The 17,500-nt window shown below is 24.8% G+C and overlaps 1 protein-coding gene across 1 annotated transcript in view; it reads right to left on the bottom strand.

The window, feature by feature from the left end:
• LOC100212235 (kinesin-like protein KIF16B) overlaps nucleotides 1-17,500 on the bottom strand; it is a 71,390-nt gene that overhangs the window by 27,361 nt on the left and 26,529 nt on the right. The window contains exons 10-11 of the mRNA XM_065804630.1: nucleotides 8,348-8,415; nucleotides 8,172-8,272 (exon numbers count right to left, since the gene is read on the bottom strand). Of these exons, the coding sequence (XP_065660702.1) occupies nucleotides 8,172-8,272; nucleotides 8,348-8,415 (169 nt within the window). The remainder of the gene's footprint in view (nucleotides 1-8,171; nucleotides 8,273-8,347; nucleotides 8,416-17,500) is intronic.

The following is a 17,500-nucleotide window of genomic DNA, read 5'->3' on the forward strand; positions in this document are numbered from 1 at the left end:
GTGTATATATATATATATACAGGCCTTGTTTTAAACCATTAAGCATAGAGCGATTTACATATGCCTTGAGCGATTTTTTTATGTAGGCAGTAAGTGATTTCAGTTAAGCAACTTTTTATCATTTTTTAACTTTTTAATTATACTATAAGCATTAAGATAAAAGAAGTAATTAATTAAAAAAAAACAACCACATTAACTTTTGAATGACATTTATGTAAAAATATTCGTTACAAAATTCGTTACAAATATTCGTTACAAAAGTTTGAATGACAATTATGTTTGATATAAGCGCTATTTAAATAGTAAATTTAAATAATAAATTTTTTTTTAGTAAATATTTACTAATAAAAAAAAATCAAATAAAATTGAAAGTTTATTTTTAAACTTTTAATTTTATTAAAGCCAGCTGAATAAGAAGAAGATTCTTCCATTCGAAAAGGAATTTGAGTTTTTGTGACTTATAAGTTATTTTTGCTTTCATTTTGCTTTCATTATTGTTTTTCAATATGTACTTGAAAATATGCTCAAATTTACACAAAAAATGCCAAATTAACACATTTTTAATTATATATAATCAACTTTTTTAGGATTGTTTAACTGTGTACAGTTTTTTTTGTCATTATTAATTTGAAAAATTTGTTTCAAAAACTCAACAAAAGGTTAGTTTTTTTTATTATCTATAGGAACCATTACAATAATAATAAGTCTATAAGATATCAAGGTTAGAGAGGATAAACCCCAAAAACTTAAAATTAGTAGTAAATGATATTGAAATCCTCCAATATTATATATTTTTATTTCAACAATAGGTGTTTAGCTGTATATATTGTTGTGAAAATAGAGGAATTTGCTTAAACATTACAGGCTGCTACTGCAATTCAGTATGTTACAAAATTACAGCTTGTTAGTGGGATAGATCCGTAGAAATTGAAATTAAACGAATGGGACACAAATCATAAATCACTTCTTTGGAGTACTTTCATAAAGTATGTATTTCATAAAGTATTTGTAGGCATACAATATATAAAGATATTGTATGCCTTCAAATAATTTATTTATGGATGAGCCTAAATATATGTAATGTTGAAGCATACTAGAAAATTTATAAGGAATATCAATATCACAGAGATATTTATTATGTTCCTTTTCATGATCTATATGAACTAAAAAAAAAAAGTTGATATTTAAAAGTACTTAAAAGTCCTGCTACATATTACATTTAAAATTATATATAAATTAGTAAAAACACTCATCTAATTTTTGATTTCTTCAACACTGTGTTTCACCATCAGTAGGTTCATCAGGAAGAATCTTCCTGATGAACCTACGGATGTGTGTTCTTCCTGATGAACCTACTGGTGGTGAAACACAGTGTTCAAAAATTAGATAAGCGCTTTTACTAATTTATTATTGCTCTGTTCTTTTAGAACATTGAGCATTTATAATTTATATATATATATATATATATATATATATATATATATATATATATATATATATATATATATATATATATATATATATATATATATATATATATATATATATATATATATATATATATATATATATATATTTGAATATAAAACATAAAAAACAGCTGCGTACAAACTAAATTTATTCTTCGTAATATTTCGATCTGCTTTTGCACAGATAGTCTTCAGACATAAAATATAATACAAAAAAACCGTTACAAATATTACTTAAAAACGTCAAAGAAGACATTAAAAAGAAGCCATAAATGATTACATAATAACGTAAATATAAAACTAGCAAATTTTATTTGACTCCTTTTTTTTGGATAATTTTTTTAAACAGAGGTCTCCAACTGTTTGTAGAAATTTTAATGCCATTGTCATGGTTGAGAAGTATTGGAGCATGTTTTATTTCTTGGTATGTTGAGGTATAGTTAATTTCAAGTGATTCTCTAACTTTACGTTCATCGTACTCTGATTTTATTGCTAGAGTTTTCGGATTTGACCAATCAAACATACCATTACATTCTCGACCATGTTCGGTTGTACCAGATGCATCCCATTTACCTTTTAAATAGTTTTTTTGATGTTCAATGCATCTTGTTAAAATCTTCTTTTTTTTTTCACCAATGTATGTACTGCCACAATATATACATATACATATATATATATATATATATATATATATATATATATATATATATATATATATATATCATTCATTGTTCAGGTGAGACATCTTTAGAATTAAAGTGATACTTTCGAGGATTTGGTTGGTTCTTTTTGCCTATTAACTGCTGCAATGCACTCGCAATGTCTCTTAAATGACAACTCAAGTGTTTTACTATCTTGATGCCTAATAATAGTGGGAAGCTATGGAAAGATATCTTGTCACCATCACGGTCTCAAGCAGACTTGAACAACCGTTGACAAAACAAGTACTTAGCACAGATTTACTGACAAGGATAGAATAATTTATAGTTTCTATAAAAAAACAATATTTTTACACACGTTTCAAAACAATCTCTTTTAAAATGTATAATGAAAACAAATAAACCAACATTCTATAACTAAAAAATCTTTTTATTCAAACTTTTATTTTCAACTATAAAATTCGAATTAGAGAAGTTGGACTTTATACAGTACAGAATTCCAAAAAAAGTTGTATTGTATATTATTTTAAACGTGCTAGTCCAGCATTTTTTTTTATCAATTTGAACATATTTTTATCAATTTGAGCATATTTTTGAAATATGTGTGTTTGAAAATTGATTTCTTAAAAAACCCAGATAACTTAAAATGTTCAGAATCATGTTAATTTATAGTATCAACAAAAGGTTGTGTTATTAAGTCATTATTGAGATCCATTATTAAGTTCCAGTTGTTTACATTATCATTGAATTCAATGAAATCAGAAAAAAACTGCACATGTCCAACATACTTTCCCTTCAGTGGTAATATATAGAATTGTACATAAGGCCCACAACTAACAACATCTTTAAATGTCACCTCTTCTGAGAAACTCATTGCACACTAATCAATGAAATGAAATAGATCTTCTAAACATTACAACAGCTTGCTTGAATGGAAACATATATTCCTTGAAAATGTTTTAATACTTACAGATCTATCACATATTTACGAGTACTATTTAAAGAAGTCCTTAAAATGTTGCAACTTATTTCAAAAATTTTAGAATTTGATTAGTGTCCTCTTCTACTTCTCTTAAAGCTAATGCAGATTTTTCAACCAACTTTGTCTACTATGTATATTAATACATTTAACTTCAACAATTTGAAGTTTATAATCAAACTATAATCGTTTGGATCCTTTAAAACTTGTTTACGTTTATTGCACGAGTGTTGATTGCCTCTAAAATGACACATTCTACTAAGTTTGTGGTGTTGCCAATTATTATTGTTATTAATTATTATTAAATACTTTTAAGATACTAAAGCAATTTAATAAGTAATTCAGCATATTATTTATATAGCATTTTAAAATATTAATACATTTTAATAAGTTATTTAACAACCAAAATGTGTTCACTGTGTCTGAGCTCTGTATGTTAGCAAATTGACAAAAATATTTAAAAAAAAAAGAATCTTATATGTTATAATACTTAAAAAAAGATGTTAAAAATGTAAAATAAAAATAATTAAGTCTATTTTTAAATGCTTTGGAGTACTTTATATACAGTATACTTATTCACATATTACTTATAATACACCTTTGAAAACAAATTATTTAATAGAGTTTTAATAATTTAATATTTAATAGTTTTATTTTAAGTAAAAATAAATACATAATGCTATTAAACATTCGCTTTGTTTACTTTATTTGCTATACAGTATGCCAACCGCGAATTTTAATGTCACATGATAGAATACCCTCTATATAAAAAACGCGATACCATTTCTTTTATATTTTATATAGCGAATAATACAAAGCAATCAAACATTTTCTATAAATACACAGATTGTTCTTAGGAATTTTATTTAAAAAGAAATTTATTTGATTAAAAGAATTTCAGTTCGCTAAAATTTTCTTATTCAAATAATTTTGCAATTGAAATTTAAAACAATAATTTTAAATTTAATTCAGCGGCGTCCATAATACCAAGTCCGTAATACCCAGCATAGTGAGAATCATTGCTGAAAGTTAAACGTCATCAGATTATTATAACATTTTTACAACCTTATATGGCCATGGTCTTACAAGATGAGTTTTTGAATAAAAACCATGAAATTGACACACATTAATGATTTTATTTCAAAAACCTCCCCCAGTAAATAGAAAAACTATTTTCGAAATTTTGCAATTTAGTATGATTGAATAAAATTATACTAATGAGTAATTAATAGTCTTTAACACAATACAGTGATAGTAACTGAATAATGTAACACAAAACAATCACTTGTTTGATAAAATAAACTTTAAATTGATTTTTTCAGCACTTTTGCACAGTATTTCTTGCATGATTTTAATTGCACATTCGGCACAAATGTTACTTATTTGCATCTGAACTGCTGTCTTTATTCCGATGTTTCTTAAAAATGGTGTGCACTTTTTTGTGTTTCTATAAACTGTTGGCAATTTTTATAACTGTCTTCTTTATAAAAATGGTCACTGAACCAAACAAAGCTCCACAAATCAATTCACAAATTTCACTTAGCAGTTCACGTTTTTCTGGGAGCAGTACAAAAGCAAGTAAGGCGTATATTGCTCTAGAGTTCCATCTTGTACTACTTATATTGGGTAATGTTTTAAAGGTAATAAAGGAAAATATACCATTTTCTTGATAATATTGGTATGCATTTCCCAATTGGTATAAAAACTGGTATCATTGGTATCATTGTCAGAAGTTTTTGAAGATGTTGATAGATTGGATGCAACATTTTTGCTCAATAAAGGAAGATTACTACTTGTGGAACTTGTGGTCTTAACTTTTGTTGGATGCAATTTTACTTTGTTGCATACTAATGTTGCATAACCAACATCTCCATGTGATATCATCTGCATTTGATAATATTGTTTATCTTCATTGGCCAACCAGATGCCAACTGTTTTGGTGATATCAAACACTTTTTCAAATTTAACTTGAGCACATTCATTATGGTACTTTAAAAATTTATCATATTTATTAATTAATGCTTCACTATTGACTTAACTGTTATGAATGGAAAATTTAACTTTTCCCACAATTTTTCCAATTCTTTGGCTACCATTTTTAAGTCTTCTATTTCTAGATTTTTCATTTTGAGAAAGAAATTTAAACCTAATAATTGTCATTTCTTTAGAAATTCTAGTTAAGTCATCAAAAGGATCAGTGACTGTTGCTAAAATTTTCCTTTTTGTTACCCTCTTTTGGTATGCTGTCAAGTTTTTTCTCCAAGTAACATAAATTTTTTTAACATCTTCCCTGCTCTTATATGACATTTTCTAGAAAAAATAACAAATATCTCAGTGCTAATGAGTGTGCATGAAAATATATTTGAATTAGTGCAAACTTTTAGGTAGAAAAACAAAAAAATATGTGATAGATAGTTTAATGTAAACAAAATTTATAAGACAGAATGAAAGTAAGTTAGCTATTCATTTCATCTATAAATCATTTACAAATTAAGTTGAACAAAAAAAGTTCACAACAGGTGAACTACATACTGGTTTTGGTACTCCACTTGTATACAAATATTTAAATCTGTGTCCTGGGAGTAGTTTTTGTCAAGGCAAAATAAAACAGTGTTATTTATAACATATTTGCACCATTTCTCATCAGGTAGGACAATGGCCATTTTAAAATTGAAAAAAAATGTTAAAATGCTATAACCCTATTGTCCATAGTTTATGTAATACAAACTTTCACAATAAACAAAACAAAAAAGATCAAAAGTTTTCCCTCTTAGAGTCTTAATTTAAATAAAAAATCAAAATAGCCAATTAAGTTTAATGACATTTGCCGCGTAAAAGAGCTAAATATCTCCTACTTCTGTTTTTAAAATATATTTTGTGTCACATAATTTATGGACTGAAGAAGTTTTATTTAAATTGTAAAAAGGTTTTGAATAGTTAATTATATTTTATTTCTTGAAAATAGTTTTAAAAGTAGAGACATTCTTTTGCAAACATTAAACCAGTGATTGCCAAATTTAAAATAAAAATTAAATTATGAAAAATTTAAAATAAAATTAATAACTTATTTTACTTATGTTCAAAAAACTTTGTATCTGAAAAAATAATTTAAGCATATTCTTAAACTTAAGGAAATATAATTCAATTTATTAAACCAAATTTTTTTCTTTCACTTTTTATTGCAAAACAATTTGAATGAAAAAATGTAATGAAAACATCAACTTAAAAGCCATATGAATGAAAAATTTAATTATACTACATTTTTTAACAGTATGCTAGATCAAAAAACAATTAATTATAAAAAAAGTGGTATCTAATGTTTTTTTGTTTTAAAAAAAGGTCTTTATATTGTTAAAACAACTTTTCAGTTTGCTTTATTGTTGTTTCAAAGCTTTTTACAATAATAAACAAATATTCTTTAAAATTAACACTGTGCTTTATCGTCAGCATAAACATATTAAATAGTTTTCTATGACCAATTAAAGTGGTTTAAATATTGTAATATGCGTATTCAAATATTGTAATTTGCGTCTTACTTTTATACTTTTAATTTTTTAAAAAAGTTAAAAATGTTAAGTAAAAACAATTACTAAAATTAATATCTTAATAGTATTAAATAAGTTATTTGCTCATTACACTATAAGTGTAACTTAAACTTTATATAATAACTTAAGCTGTAAATTATAACAGTAACTTGCGCTATTTTAAATTCCACCAAACGAGAAACTTATAAGATAATATTTAAATATGAGAAATAATATGATAAAAAAATACCAATTACAAATTAATGTACAAAAGATACAACTTTATACTAATGCAACCCCCTCGCCCTAACCCCCTCATTACGGCAAAGCAACGCCAGCGATGTAGGGGGTTGACCTGATATATGTATGCATGTGTGTGTGTGTGTGTGTGTGTGTGTGTGTGTGTGTGTGTGTGTGTGTGTGTGTGTGTATATATAAAATTTTAATGACATCCTAACAGTTTAATGAAATTTATATATAAAATTGAAAATACATCATTTATGGTGACATACTATTTAACTTACTCAAATTTTTTAATTTAAATGTGATACTTTGGCTCAGATAGTCATTTTCACCCATTTTTGTAATAAATGTATATAAAATATGTAATATTACAAATGCAATAAAAAATGGCTGAAAATGACTATTAGCTAAATTATCACATTTAAAATTAAAAATTTAATAAGTTAAATAAATAGTATGTCACCGTAAATGATGTATTTTCAATTTTATATATAAATTTCATCATACTATTAAGATGTCATTAAAATATTTTTTATATATATACATATATTTGTATATACATATATATGTATATATATATATATATATATATATATATATATATATATATATATATATATATATATATATATATATATATATATATATATATATATACATATACATATACATATACACATATATATATAAATTAGTAGAAAATCACTTAACGAAAATTTTTTAACGTTAAGTGATTTTTTACTAATTTATAATTGCTCTGTTCTTTTAACATTGAGCACTCTACTTTGTAGAATACATTTTAAAATTGTTTAAACATATATATATATATATATATATATATATATATATATATATATATATATATATATATATATTTGTGTTGAAGTCCATCATACTAAAAGTCATATATTTGTGTTGGAGTGTTTATTATCATTGAAATCTTTGATACACTCTCTATATGAGTGTAATATTTTTGCATAAAAATCTTCATTTTTTTACCTATAACAACTTTTTCTCTTTATAACTGTTACAGTTTACTTTTTAAAAAAAAAAACTTTTCCTTATTATTTGTAAACAATCTTTAATAAGTTAACTGATTTATCTTACTAACTGTCAATACTTTCTCATAATAATCGTTAGCACTGTTAATAGCTGTTTTTACCTTAATATCTGTACTGTAATAATGTGGTAATATATAATACACTACCTTTAAAAACATTACAACAATTTGTTACTAAAAACCAAAAAACGACTAAAACATTTTTTGTGCAGAAAACAAAAAGGCAAAAAGACTTACCTAATGCAGATATAACACTTCCCAATGTGACAAGTGATTTATTAATATTAGCCCCTTCCTTTAATCGTTGACCGCTAGCCCCAGTAGAATTTGCTCGTTCACTGCAATATTAACATAACATAACTACAAATATTTTGAGAGTTATAAGAAGATAAAATATAAATATAAAGAAATACCTTCCAGCTAAATCTACAAGATGAATTTTACTGACTGTTTCACTAGGCATATCTGTATAAAATTTAGCCTGAAAAAATTTAAAAATATTAAAATAATTTTTTTTGAATTACAGTTTAGATTTATATTTAGGATTTTATAAATTAAAGTCAACAAATTATATTAGTACAGTATGAACATTAATTCTCCAATAATATGTGTGTATGTGTGTGTGTGTGTGTAAACATCTATCATCTTTTCAAAAAACATAATAACTGATTAACACTGAACCAAATCACCCGTCTATAAGTAATTAAACAGACCCCGCTATCCATTATTAACAAGCTAATCAAAAATTCTTTGGATAAAAATATATTTAACTTATTATAATAAGTAAATAAAAAAGTTTTTAAATAAAACCATTTTAAAAACTTCAAATAAATTGCAACTGAAAAAATTATTCATGTAATTACAAACCAAATTAAATCTACCTTTGGAATAAAAATTATAAAATGACAAATATAATTTACAACATCTTCCTAAGACACACCTGGCATAGAATATATTGGTTTATCAGAAAGCATGTGGAAAGAGATAAGTGACTCATACACAATCATTTAAAAAAAAAACTTTCATATTATAATATCCACACTCTAAAAATATTTATAGAAAAAAAAAAAAAATTTATGCTTTATCCTAAAAAAGAGTTCCTGTTTGCAACAACACCTTAAAAAAAAAAAAATAATTCTTTAAACTTCCTTTTTTGGGAACTCAATGTTGAAGTACCTGAACAAAATTGAAAACTTCAAAATTGACTTAAATCGAACTTTTGATATTTTGATAAAGAGTTGTAAGAATGACTTTGAAAATGACTTTAAAAAATAATAAAAACATTTAACTTTGACTGCAGTGGCCCCCTTGACCTTGGTGAGGTGAATACAGTAAAAAAAAATTTGAAAAATTGACATTGGCCGTCAAAAGAGGTTAAAGTCGTGCTTAAAACAACCAATTTATCAGGTAGCAGTTATAAATAATGGCTAAAAGCTGAGTGACTTTGTCAACTAGCAAATACTGGCTGATCAGCAAAGTTGCAGGCTTCTGGCTAAGCAAGTTGCTTTTTAAATTTTTACCAATAAATGCAAACACGCTTTGCACTAAGACCTGATTTTAAATCTTTAAAATCAGGTCCTAGTGCTAAGCGTATTAGCATTTATTGTATTATTACAATATTTATTGTATTATTACAACAAGCATTTATTATATTACAACAATTGTTGCTAAATCAAACACTTCTTATACTGATGTAATAATGAAATTTATTAATTATATATATTATTGTCAATACAAAATAGCTAGATATGAGCCACACAAAGTTGTGATCCTTTGAGCCTAAGAGTCTAAAAGATTTTCTCATATTTTCTGCACCATTGTGCACAGTATGTAATCTCATATCTCTGCAACGCCTCTGAAAAAATTCTTGAACAATGTCTTTTATAAATCTATGATCTTTTTTTACCTGCATGACTTTCTAAAGGCCAAACATGTAAGAGTAAACATATTTTTATACCAGTTATCATTAATATTGGAACACTTTAGCCCCATAAAACTTTTTTTGTATTTGTCAGTCCAACTGTCAAATAAAACCGTCGCATCAATATCTTTTAAGTTTCTCAATACAGATTGTCTCAAAGATTTATAAATATCAGGTAGAGCAACTTGAATTATAACAGAACCTGTGGGATGATTTAACCTGATAGTTTTTTCAAAAAAACTTTTTAAATCCCTCATTATCAACATGAGAGACCGGTGGTAAATTTGTAGAAATTCAAAGGGTAAGATTGTAACTCATATCATATTTTGATAAATTACATGAACTACTTACAGAATTATTGCACCATCTATGTAAAAGTTGATCATTTTTCAATTCAACAGCTCGTTCATCAGTTAAAATTTAGTGAGCAAGAAACAAATGATATTTTAAATTCCATGTAGAAATCTTAACCTTGTGAATTTTTAATGAAAGTCGTTCAGCTGAATACTTGAGTTTTTGTCTTTTTATTAAAAAACATTTTCTGCAGTAATAATGTTCATCGTCAATAACATTACAATTCTGTGTCAATATTTAACCATAGTAATTCCATACTAAGTACCTGTAGTTTTTTTTTTTTTAAATGAGCTGCACAGTTTAATATTTTAACAAGTATTTTAAAGAACTATTATGCAAACTAATATCCTCTATAATATCCTATAAACTAATATCCTAACCTTTACTATCTATAACTAAGTAATAACAACACTTTTTATGTTTAAATTAACTAATTCAAGTTGAAAAATCCATAAAAATATTTCTGAAAAAGTAACTAAAGCATGCAAAATGACGTTGGACATTGACGTTGGACATTGACATTTGACGCAACTGTTGGAGGTTGATGCGATATCAATAACATTTTGCAACTACTTCTCATCTTCTCTGCAAGAATTTACCAAACAAACTTTAGAACTTGTTGCAATGTGAGAAAAAGCTACAAAAATATAGTTGTTACTGTTAACTTATAAAAGAGAGTTTTGGTTTGCTAAAATCTCTATTTTTTTCAAAGAACGACTTTGAAATCAGCTGCGACTGATTACATTGGTGGATTAGTAGTAACTAAGAACGCAAAATGGTGGCTGTTAAATTTAGGTCTAATGGTGGCAGCTTTAACCTCTAGTCATGAAATACTGTTGCCATATCTAGAGCAGATTGTCAAATGACACTTTTTCTTTTAGACAAGGTGCAAAAATGCATTGTAAACATAGTTGGACCTGCTCTTACAGCCAACCTTCAACCATTGTCACATCATCGTAACGGGAGAAGAGGGGAGGGGAAGGGCTGATAAAAAAAAGCATACGTACTTTATGGATGAACCTCTTATGAGACTTATGTGTTTATTCAAAATATATTATGTCGTAAATAAAGCATTTAACCACAACTGTGATAATTTTGAATAATTTTTTTTAAAGACTTTGAATATGATTTTAAAAATTTTAATTTAGTTTTGAAGGAATGTAAAATAGTAAAACGTGGAATGTAAAATTTAGTTTCAAAGGAATGTAAAAGTTAGTTTCAAAGAAATGTAAAATTTAGTTTCAAAGAAATGTAAAATAGTTTCAAAATATTTATTCATAAATCTCTTTATCCTAGATTAAAATATGTGAAAGCAAATAAAAAACTTCATTTTTTTCTTTTAAAAAAGGAGAAATGTTTTTGTTTAAAAAAATTATTTTTGCAAATATAATTAAAATTTTTTGTTTCTTATTAATTTAATACAGTGTAAAGTTCCTTCGAAGTAATTTATGAACAATTACATAAATTTTGTTTACTTATTTTGTTTATCTTATTGATAGTTAAAATCGCTTTATAAATTGTTTATAGTCAATTAAAATAATTATATTAAACACGTTTAAAATAAAAAAGTTGTAAATAGATAACAAAACAATAAATTTGTTTTAAGAAATAAAAGTTAGATTTTATTATCAACTTTATCAGTCATTTTTGCTATATTAGTTTAAATGTTTTTAATCTGGTTTAAAAATAAATTTAATTACAACGCGGTACTTTAAATTACACTAATGATGCATTTTAACTTTTAATGATGTAAATATTAAAGCTGTGTCAAAGTTACATTTATTAGTGTTACGTGTTTTTGTTACACAATAAAATCTCATATACATGTGTATATATATATATATATATATATATATATATATATATATATATATATATATATATATATACATACAGGCCTTGTTTTAAAGCATTACGCGTAGAGCGATTTACGTATGCCTTAAGCGATTTTAAGCAGTAAGCATTTTTGGTTAAGCAACTTTTTATCATTTTTAAAATTTTAAAGACGTGTAGTCTTCACTGTTTTGATAATTTCATGCGCGCGCAATATATAATAGTACGTCATGGTTCTTTATGCACAAAATCGCATGAAAACAAGTAAATTCACATGTAAATTAAAATAGTAACCTTGAAAGAAACAGTTGTTTACTTAAGATCGTTTTTGCTTTTTCATAAAAAAGATATGGATTTAGCTTCATATAAGTTTATTTTACCCATTTTAAATCTAAAGTCTATACTGTTTATATGTTTTTGTTGTATAATATTTGCAATCAAAGAAAAAAACAACAACAACAAAGTTTGGACGTTGAACGTAAAAGCTCTAAATAGTAATAAAATCTTATTGGGAAAGAAGATTGCAAAATGGTAATATATATATGTGTATATATATATGTATATATATATATATATATACACACACACACACACATATGTATATATATATATATATATATATTGCATATATATTATATATATATACACTCACACAACTATCATTGCGCATTTTCACATTCATTAAGAGCTTTTATTTTTTTTATATATATTTTATAACACAAACATATAAAGAGTATAAATATATAAATGATATAAAGTTAGACTTTAAATAGTTAAAATAAACTTAAATAAAGCAAATTCGATGTTTTATCATGAAAAAAAGAAAAGAAATCTCATGTAAACAACTGTTTCTATCAAGAATGTTTTCATAATATATCTGTGTATTTACTTTCTTTCATGCGATTCTGCGCATAAGGAACCATGACGTATGATTAAATATGCGCGCGCACTAAATTATTGGAACTATGAAGAGGTGTATTATTCTATAAGCGATAAGATAAAAGCAGTTATTAATTTTAAAGTAAATCTCATTAACTTTTGAATGATGTTTATGTAAAAATATTTGTTACAAAAGTTTGAATGACATTTATGTTAGATGTAAGCGCCATTCACTAATGAAAAAAAACTCAAATAAAATTAAAAATTTATGTTTTGTTTTTGTTTTATTGTAATGATTGATCTTTTTATTTGAAAGGCGCTAATACATTAAGCTTGAGGCAAAGATCATAACAATATAAATAGTCTGATAAAAAATATCTAATTTAAATAAAAACTAATTTAATAAAAATATATAATTTTAATCTGATAAAAAAAATATATAATTTAATTTTGATTTAAAAAATGTATTTAAATAAAGTTTATTAAAAATATGTATTTAAATAAAGTTTATTAAAAATAAAGTTAATGCTTGGGTTTAACTTGACTGTCAAATTTATTTGAAAATATTACTAAATATTATTCAACATTAAAATTTTATTTGTTCTCAAAAAAAATTAGCTCATTTTTATCACTATTGTTTTTTCGGTTTTCCTTCCTAATTTTTTTTTTTACTCAAAATCAAATTTTAAATAAATGGCTGCATCAAATATTTGCACAAAACGTTAGTTAAACTTTTTTTTTATAACAAAAGTTAAATTGCAGCGATTATTTTTTAATAAACGATATAATTTTAATAATAAAATAATTAACTAATAAACTTTTAATAAATAAAGTAAATAAATTAACATAATTTTTTTATTTGGTACTCTCTAACTTTTTTTAAATAAAAAACCATTTGTTGTTGCAAACCCGCAATTAGAAATTTAAGAAATAATCATTTTAAAAATTCAAAACATATTTAACATTTTAACATATTTTAATTCATTTATGCAAATGTCGAAAAATAAAAGAAATTTGTTAATATCAAACATTTTTAAAAATGCAATATTTAATTTAATTATTTAATATTAAAAAAAAAAAAAAGTAAACATTCCCTTATAGCAATAATAAAAAAAGCCATTAAATAACATTTAACTCGTTTTGTGGTAACCACATTATAATATAATAAGGAGAATGTTTGACACGATACTCTTGGCAGTTATTGCAACCGAGGTAATAGCGAGAAAGAGTAACAGCACTTTTTTTTATAAGAAAAGTCAACGAAAGTTAATATCTAACTTACGCAAATATCTGACTTACAGATATTTGCGTAAGTTAGATATTAATTTAAATTATGTAATGTTAAAAACATACTAAAACTATATCAAGCTTTTTAGTTTTACTTTCACTTAAAAATTGCATTGCGGCAATATCTTCTTAAGATTTGATCTGTAGCACTTACTTCCATTTGATAAAGTCTTTAATATGTTATATAGTTTTAAAATTTACGTTAGACAATAAGTCTGCATAGAGGAGTGGTTAGCACACAAGGCTCTAAGGTAGGAAGTCCAGGTTCGATTCCTACGATAGCCTTTTTTTTTTTTTTTAATTTAATCTTTTTTGATTTTTCTAAAATACAAAGGAAAACCCTTTTGAAGAAAGAAGTTTGTTTTGAATGAAAAAAAATTGTTTTATTTTGCATTTTAAATAACAAAAATTAAAAAAAAAAAGCAAACTCATGATCTGAATTTGCCATGCGGCAACTTTACTCTTTTTAAACAGGAAGGGGGTTTAAAAAATATGTTTTTATTAAGAAAATAATTCAAAATTCTAATTTTATATATAAAATAATATATTTTGTTAAATTTATAATTTTTAAAAATAATAAAAAGTTAAAAATACATAATTTTAAGGTAAAAAGGAAATTTAAAGTTTTACAGCTATTTTACCACGCCCCCATTAAACATTATAAACCAAGTGTGTAACAGAATTTAGATAACTACCAAAATATTACTATAAACCGTATAATATTGGAAGAGTCAACTCAGACGCCTTTAACTGATAATGCACAAGGCATTGTAGATGTACACGCTTTAAGTTTTTTGTATTTCCTATTTTACTTTTATGAATTTCTGAAATATCTTTGAATCTTCTATTATCATTATCATAAATGATATAATTATTGAATACACTTTTATAAATAGTATGTATTTTTAAACTTTTTAATCTGTTTTTAAAGTTATTAATTTAATTTTTTGTTGTTTTACTTATCAAAACATGTTCTGTTTTAAAGGTGATGTATTGAAATTCTGTCTTGACAAGTTGGTTATTTTATAGTATCTAAAGATGACCTTATTTTAAATGTAAGTTATTTTTTATTTTTTATTGGTTTTGAATAATTTTATGTTAGATATTCAATTGTGTTTTATATGAATCTATTTATTTAGTACAGTGGTATTGTCTGGTGGCGATATTCAGATTAGATTTTATAAAGTTCAATTTACTTTTAAAGAATCTTTGAAAGTCTGTTATTTTAATTTTAGTGCCTCATTAACATCTCAATAGCGTACTAACGCTATTGAGACATTAATAAGGGCTTACATCTTTTAGTGTACTTAGGGTGTGGGCCCAGATTAGGGAAAAAGATTTCCCCTCGTTTCATTAAAAGGGAAGAGATTGCCCTTACCAAAAGTGAAGTGGGAGGAGTTAGAGTGGGCAGGGAAAAATAGCTACAAATCTACAAAAATATCTACAAATAGAAAATGTAGTTGAATGTTTTTATTTTAATTTTTTTTTTTTTTTTTTAATATTAAGTTATGTTTATAAAAAAATTTTGTTGAAAAGATATAGATTCCATTTCTACATTAAGCACCATCAAAGTTTTAGTCAGCAAAATATTAAAATTTAAATATTTTGCATGTTTTGGTGATTTGCTGTTGTGACAGTGATTATGATTCTCTATGTCAAAATAACATTTTATTGCCAGTTATGATTTTGTGAATATAGTTAATAATTTTCATAACCATCATTGAATTAGGGGGTATCTAATAAGTATTTACAATGAATTCGTAAAAGAACTCAAAAATCAATTTTTGATGTGTCCTTATCTGTTCATGAAAACATTAATGTTTTTAATTAAAAGGATTGTATTTTTTATAAAAATAAATATTTTATTATATTCTTTTTTTTTTTAATTTTTTTTTTGTTTGTTTTGATAATTTTATCTTTATTATCTCATGATGGTAGAGTTGTTTCTCATGTTTAACTGCAAATAATAAGTATTACAAACTTTTTAAATTTAGTTTTTGTTTATTTCTTTAGTTCTACTTTGGTGCTCTACCAACTATCATTAGTTTACTTTATCTACTTTTAAAATATGGTTGTAACTTTTAAAATATGGTTGTAACTTTTAAAATATGGTTAACATTTAAAATATGGTTGTAACTTTTAAAATATGGTTGTAACTTAGTAAACTTTAATTATTTAAAATTTACTGTGTTGATCATTAGCTAATAGTTTAAAAAGAAAAATTAGTTTGTCGCAACCAAGGTAAGGATAATTTTATTTTCTGGTCAAATTACAAAATTTGTTCAGACTGATAAGTATTGTTTTTGTTATTTTGTGTAATAGCTAATTATCTTTGCGAAAAATGTCTTTTCTTTCAGATTATGATTAATTTTAAAAATGCTCTAAAAAAAACATCAGCAACAGGTAAGTTGGTTTGTAGTGTTAATATGTGATGTTTTTACTTTCATTTCTTTTTCATTTTAGATATATGTTAATGTTTTTCAGAATATTGCAGAACAAATAGAGGACCCAAATATGGCACACAAGGTGTGAGCCCAAATTTAGGGCTAAAGCTCCCCTACCCCCCCTTTTTTTTTAAAGGAAGTGTGGATCCTATAAAGAGTAAAATATGAGTTGAGGGAGGGGTGAGAAAATAATACACCACATCTATAATTAGTATTTTTGTAGTTGGTTAATTTACCAATTGTTAACTGATGATGCAGATTTTGTTAAATTTTTTTCGAAAAAGTATACTTTTTATAAACATTTTGTTTGGTCATTATGTATAAATATATATAATGTATAGTAATTGTATATAATAAAACCTTTTTATGTTTAACGATGATTAGTTTTAAAAAAATATCATTTACTTTTTTTTAATTGTTAATAAATATTTCACAGCATTTTATTATTTTAGCACAAGTGTAATAAATATTGAAAAGGAAGATCGGTATGGAACAGACTAACCAAAACCCGTATTTTACGGGTCTGACCAGCTAATAAATATTATTGCAGTAATTTAAAAAGTTATATATACATATATATACATCAACCTTCGGAATTAGAAAAAATGAGGTTGGCAATAATTTGCTGACCTCAATCTTTTAAAGGTCAGCATCAGGTCGGCAAAAAAAATTTGTTACAAAGGTCTTACCATAAAACATAGAAATGAGGTCGGCAAAAAATTGCCGACCTCAAACACTTAAAGGTCGGTAGTTAGGTCGGCATTGCCGAATGCCAACCCTAATTCCGAGGGTTGATACTTAAAAAGTCATATTTTTGTTATACAATATGTTTATAATATGTAAGTTGA

The sequence above is a fragment of the Hydra vulgaris genome, chromosome 09, assembly GCF_038396675.1.
Source record: "Hydra vulgaris chromosome 09, alternate assembly HydraT2T_AEP".
Classification (NCBI taxonomy): Eukaryota; Metazoa; Cnidaria; class Hydrozoa; order Anthoathecata; family Hydridae; genus Hydra; species Hydra vulgaris.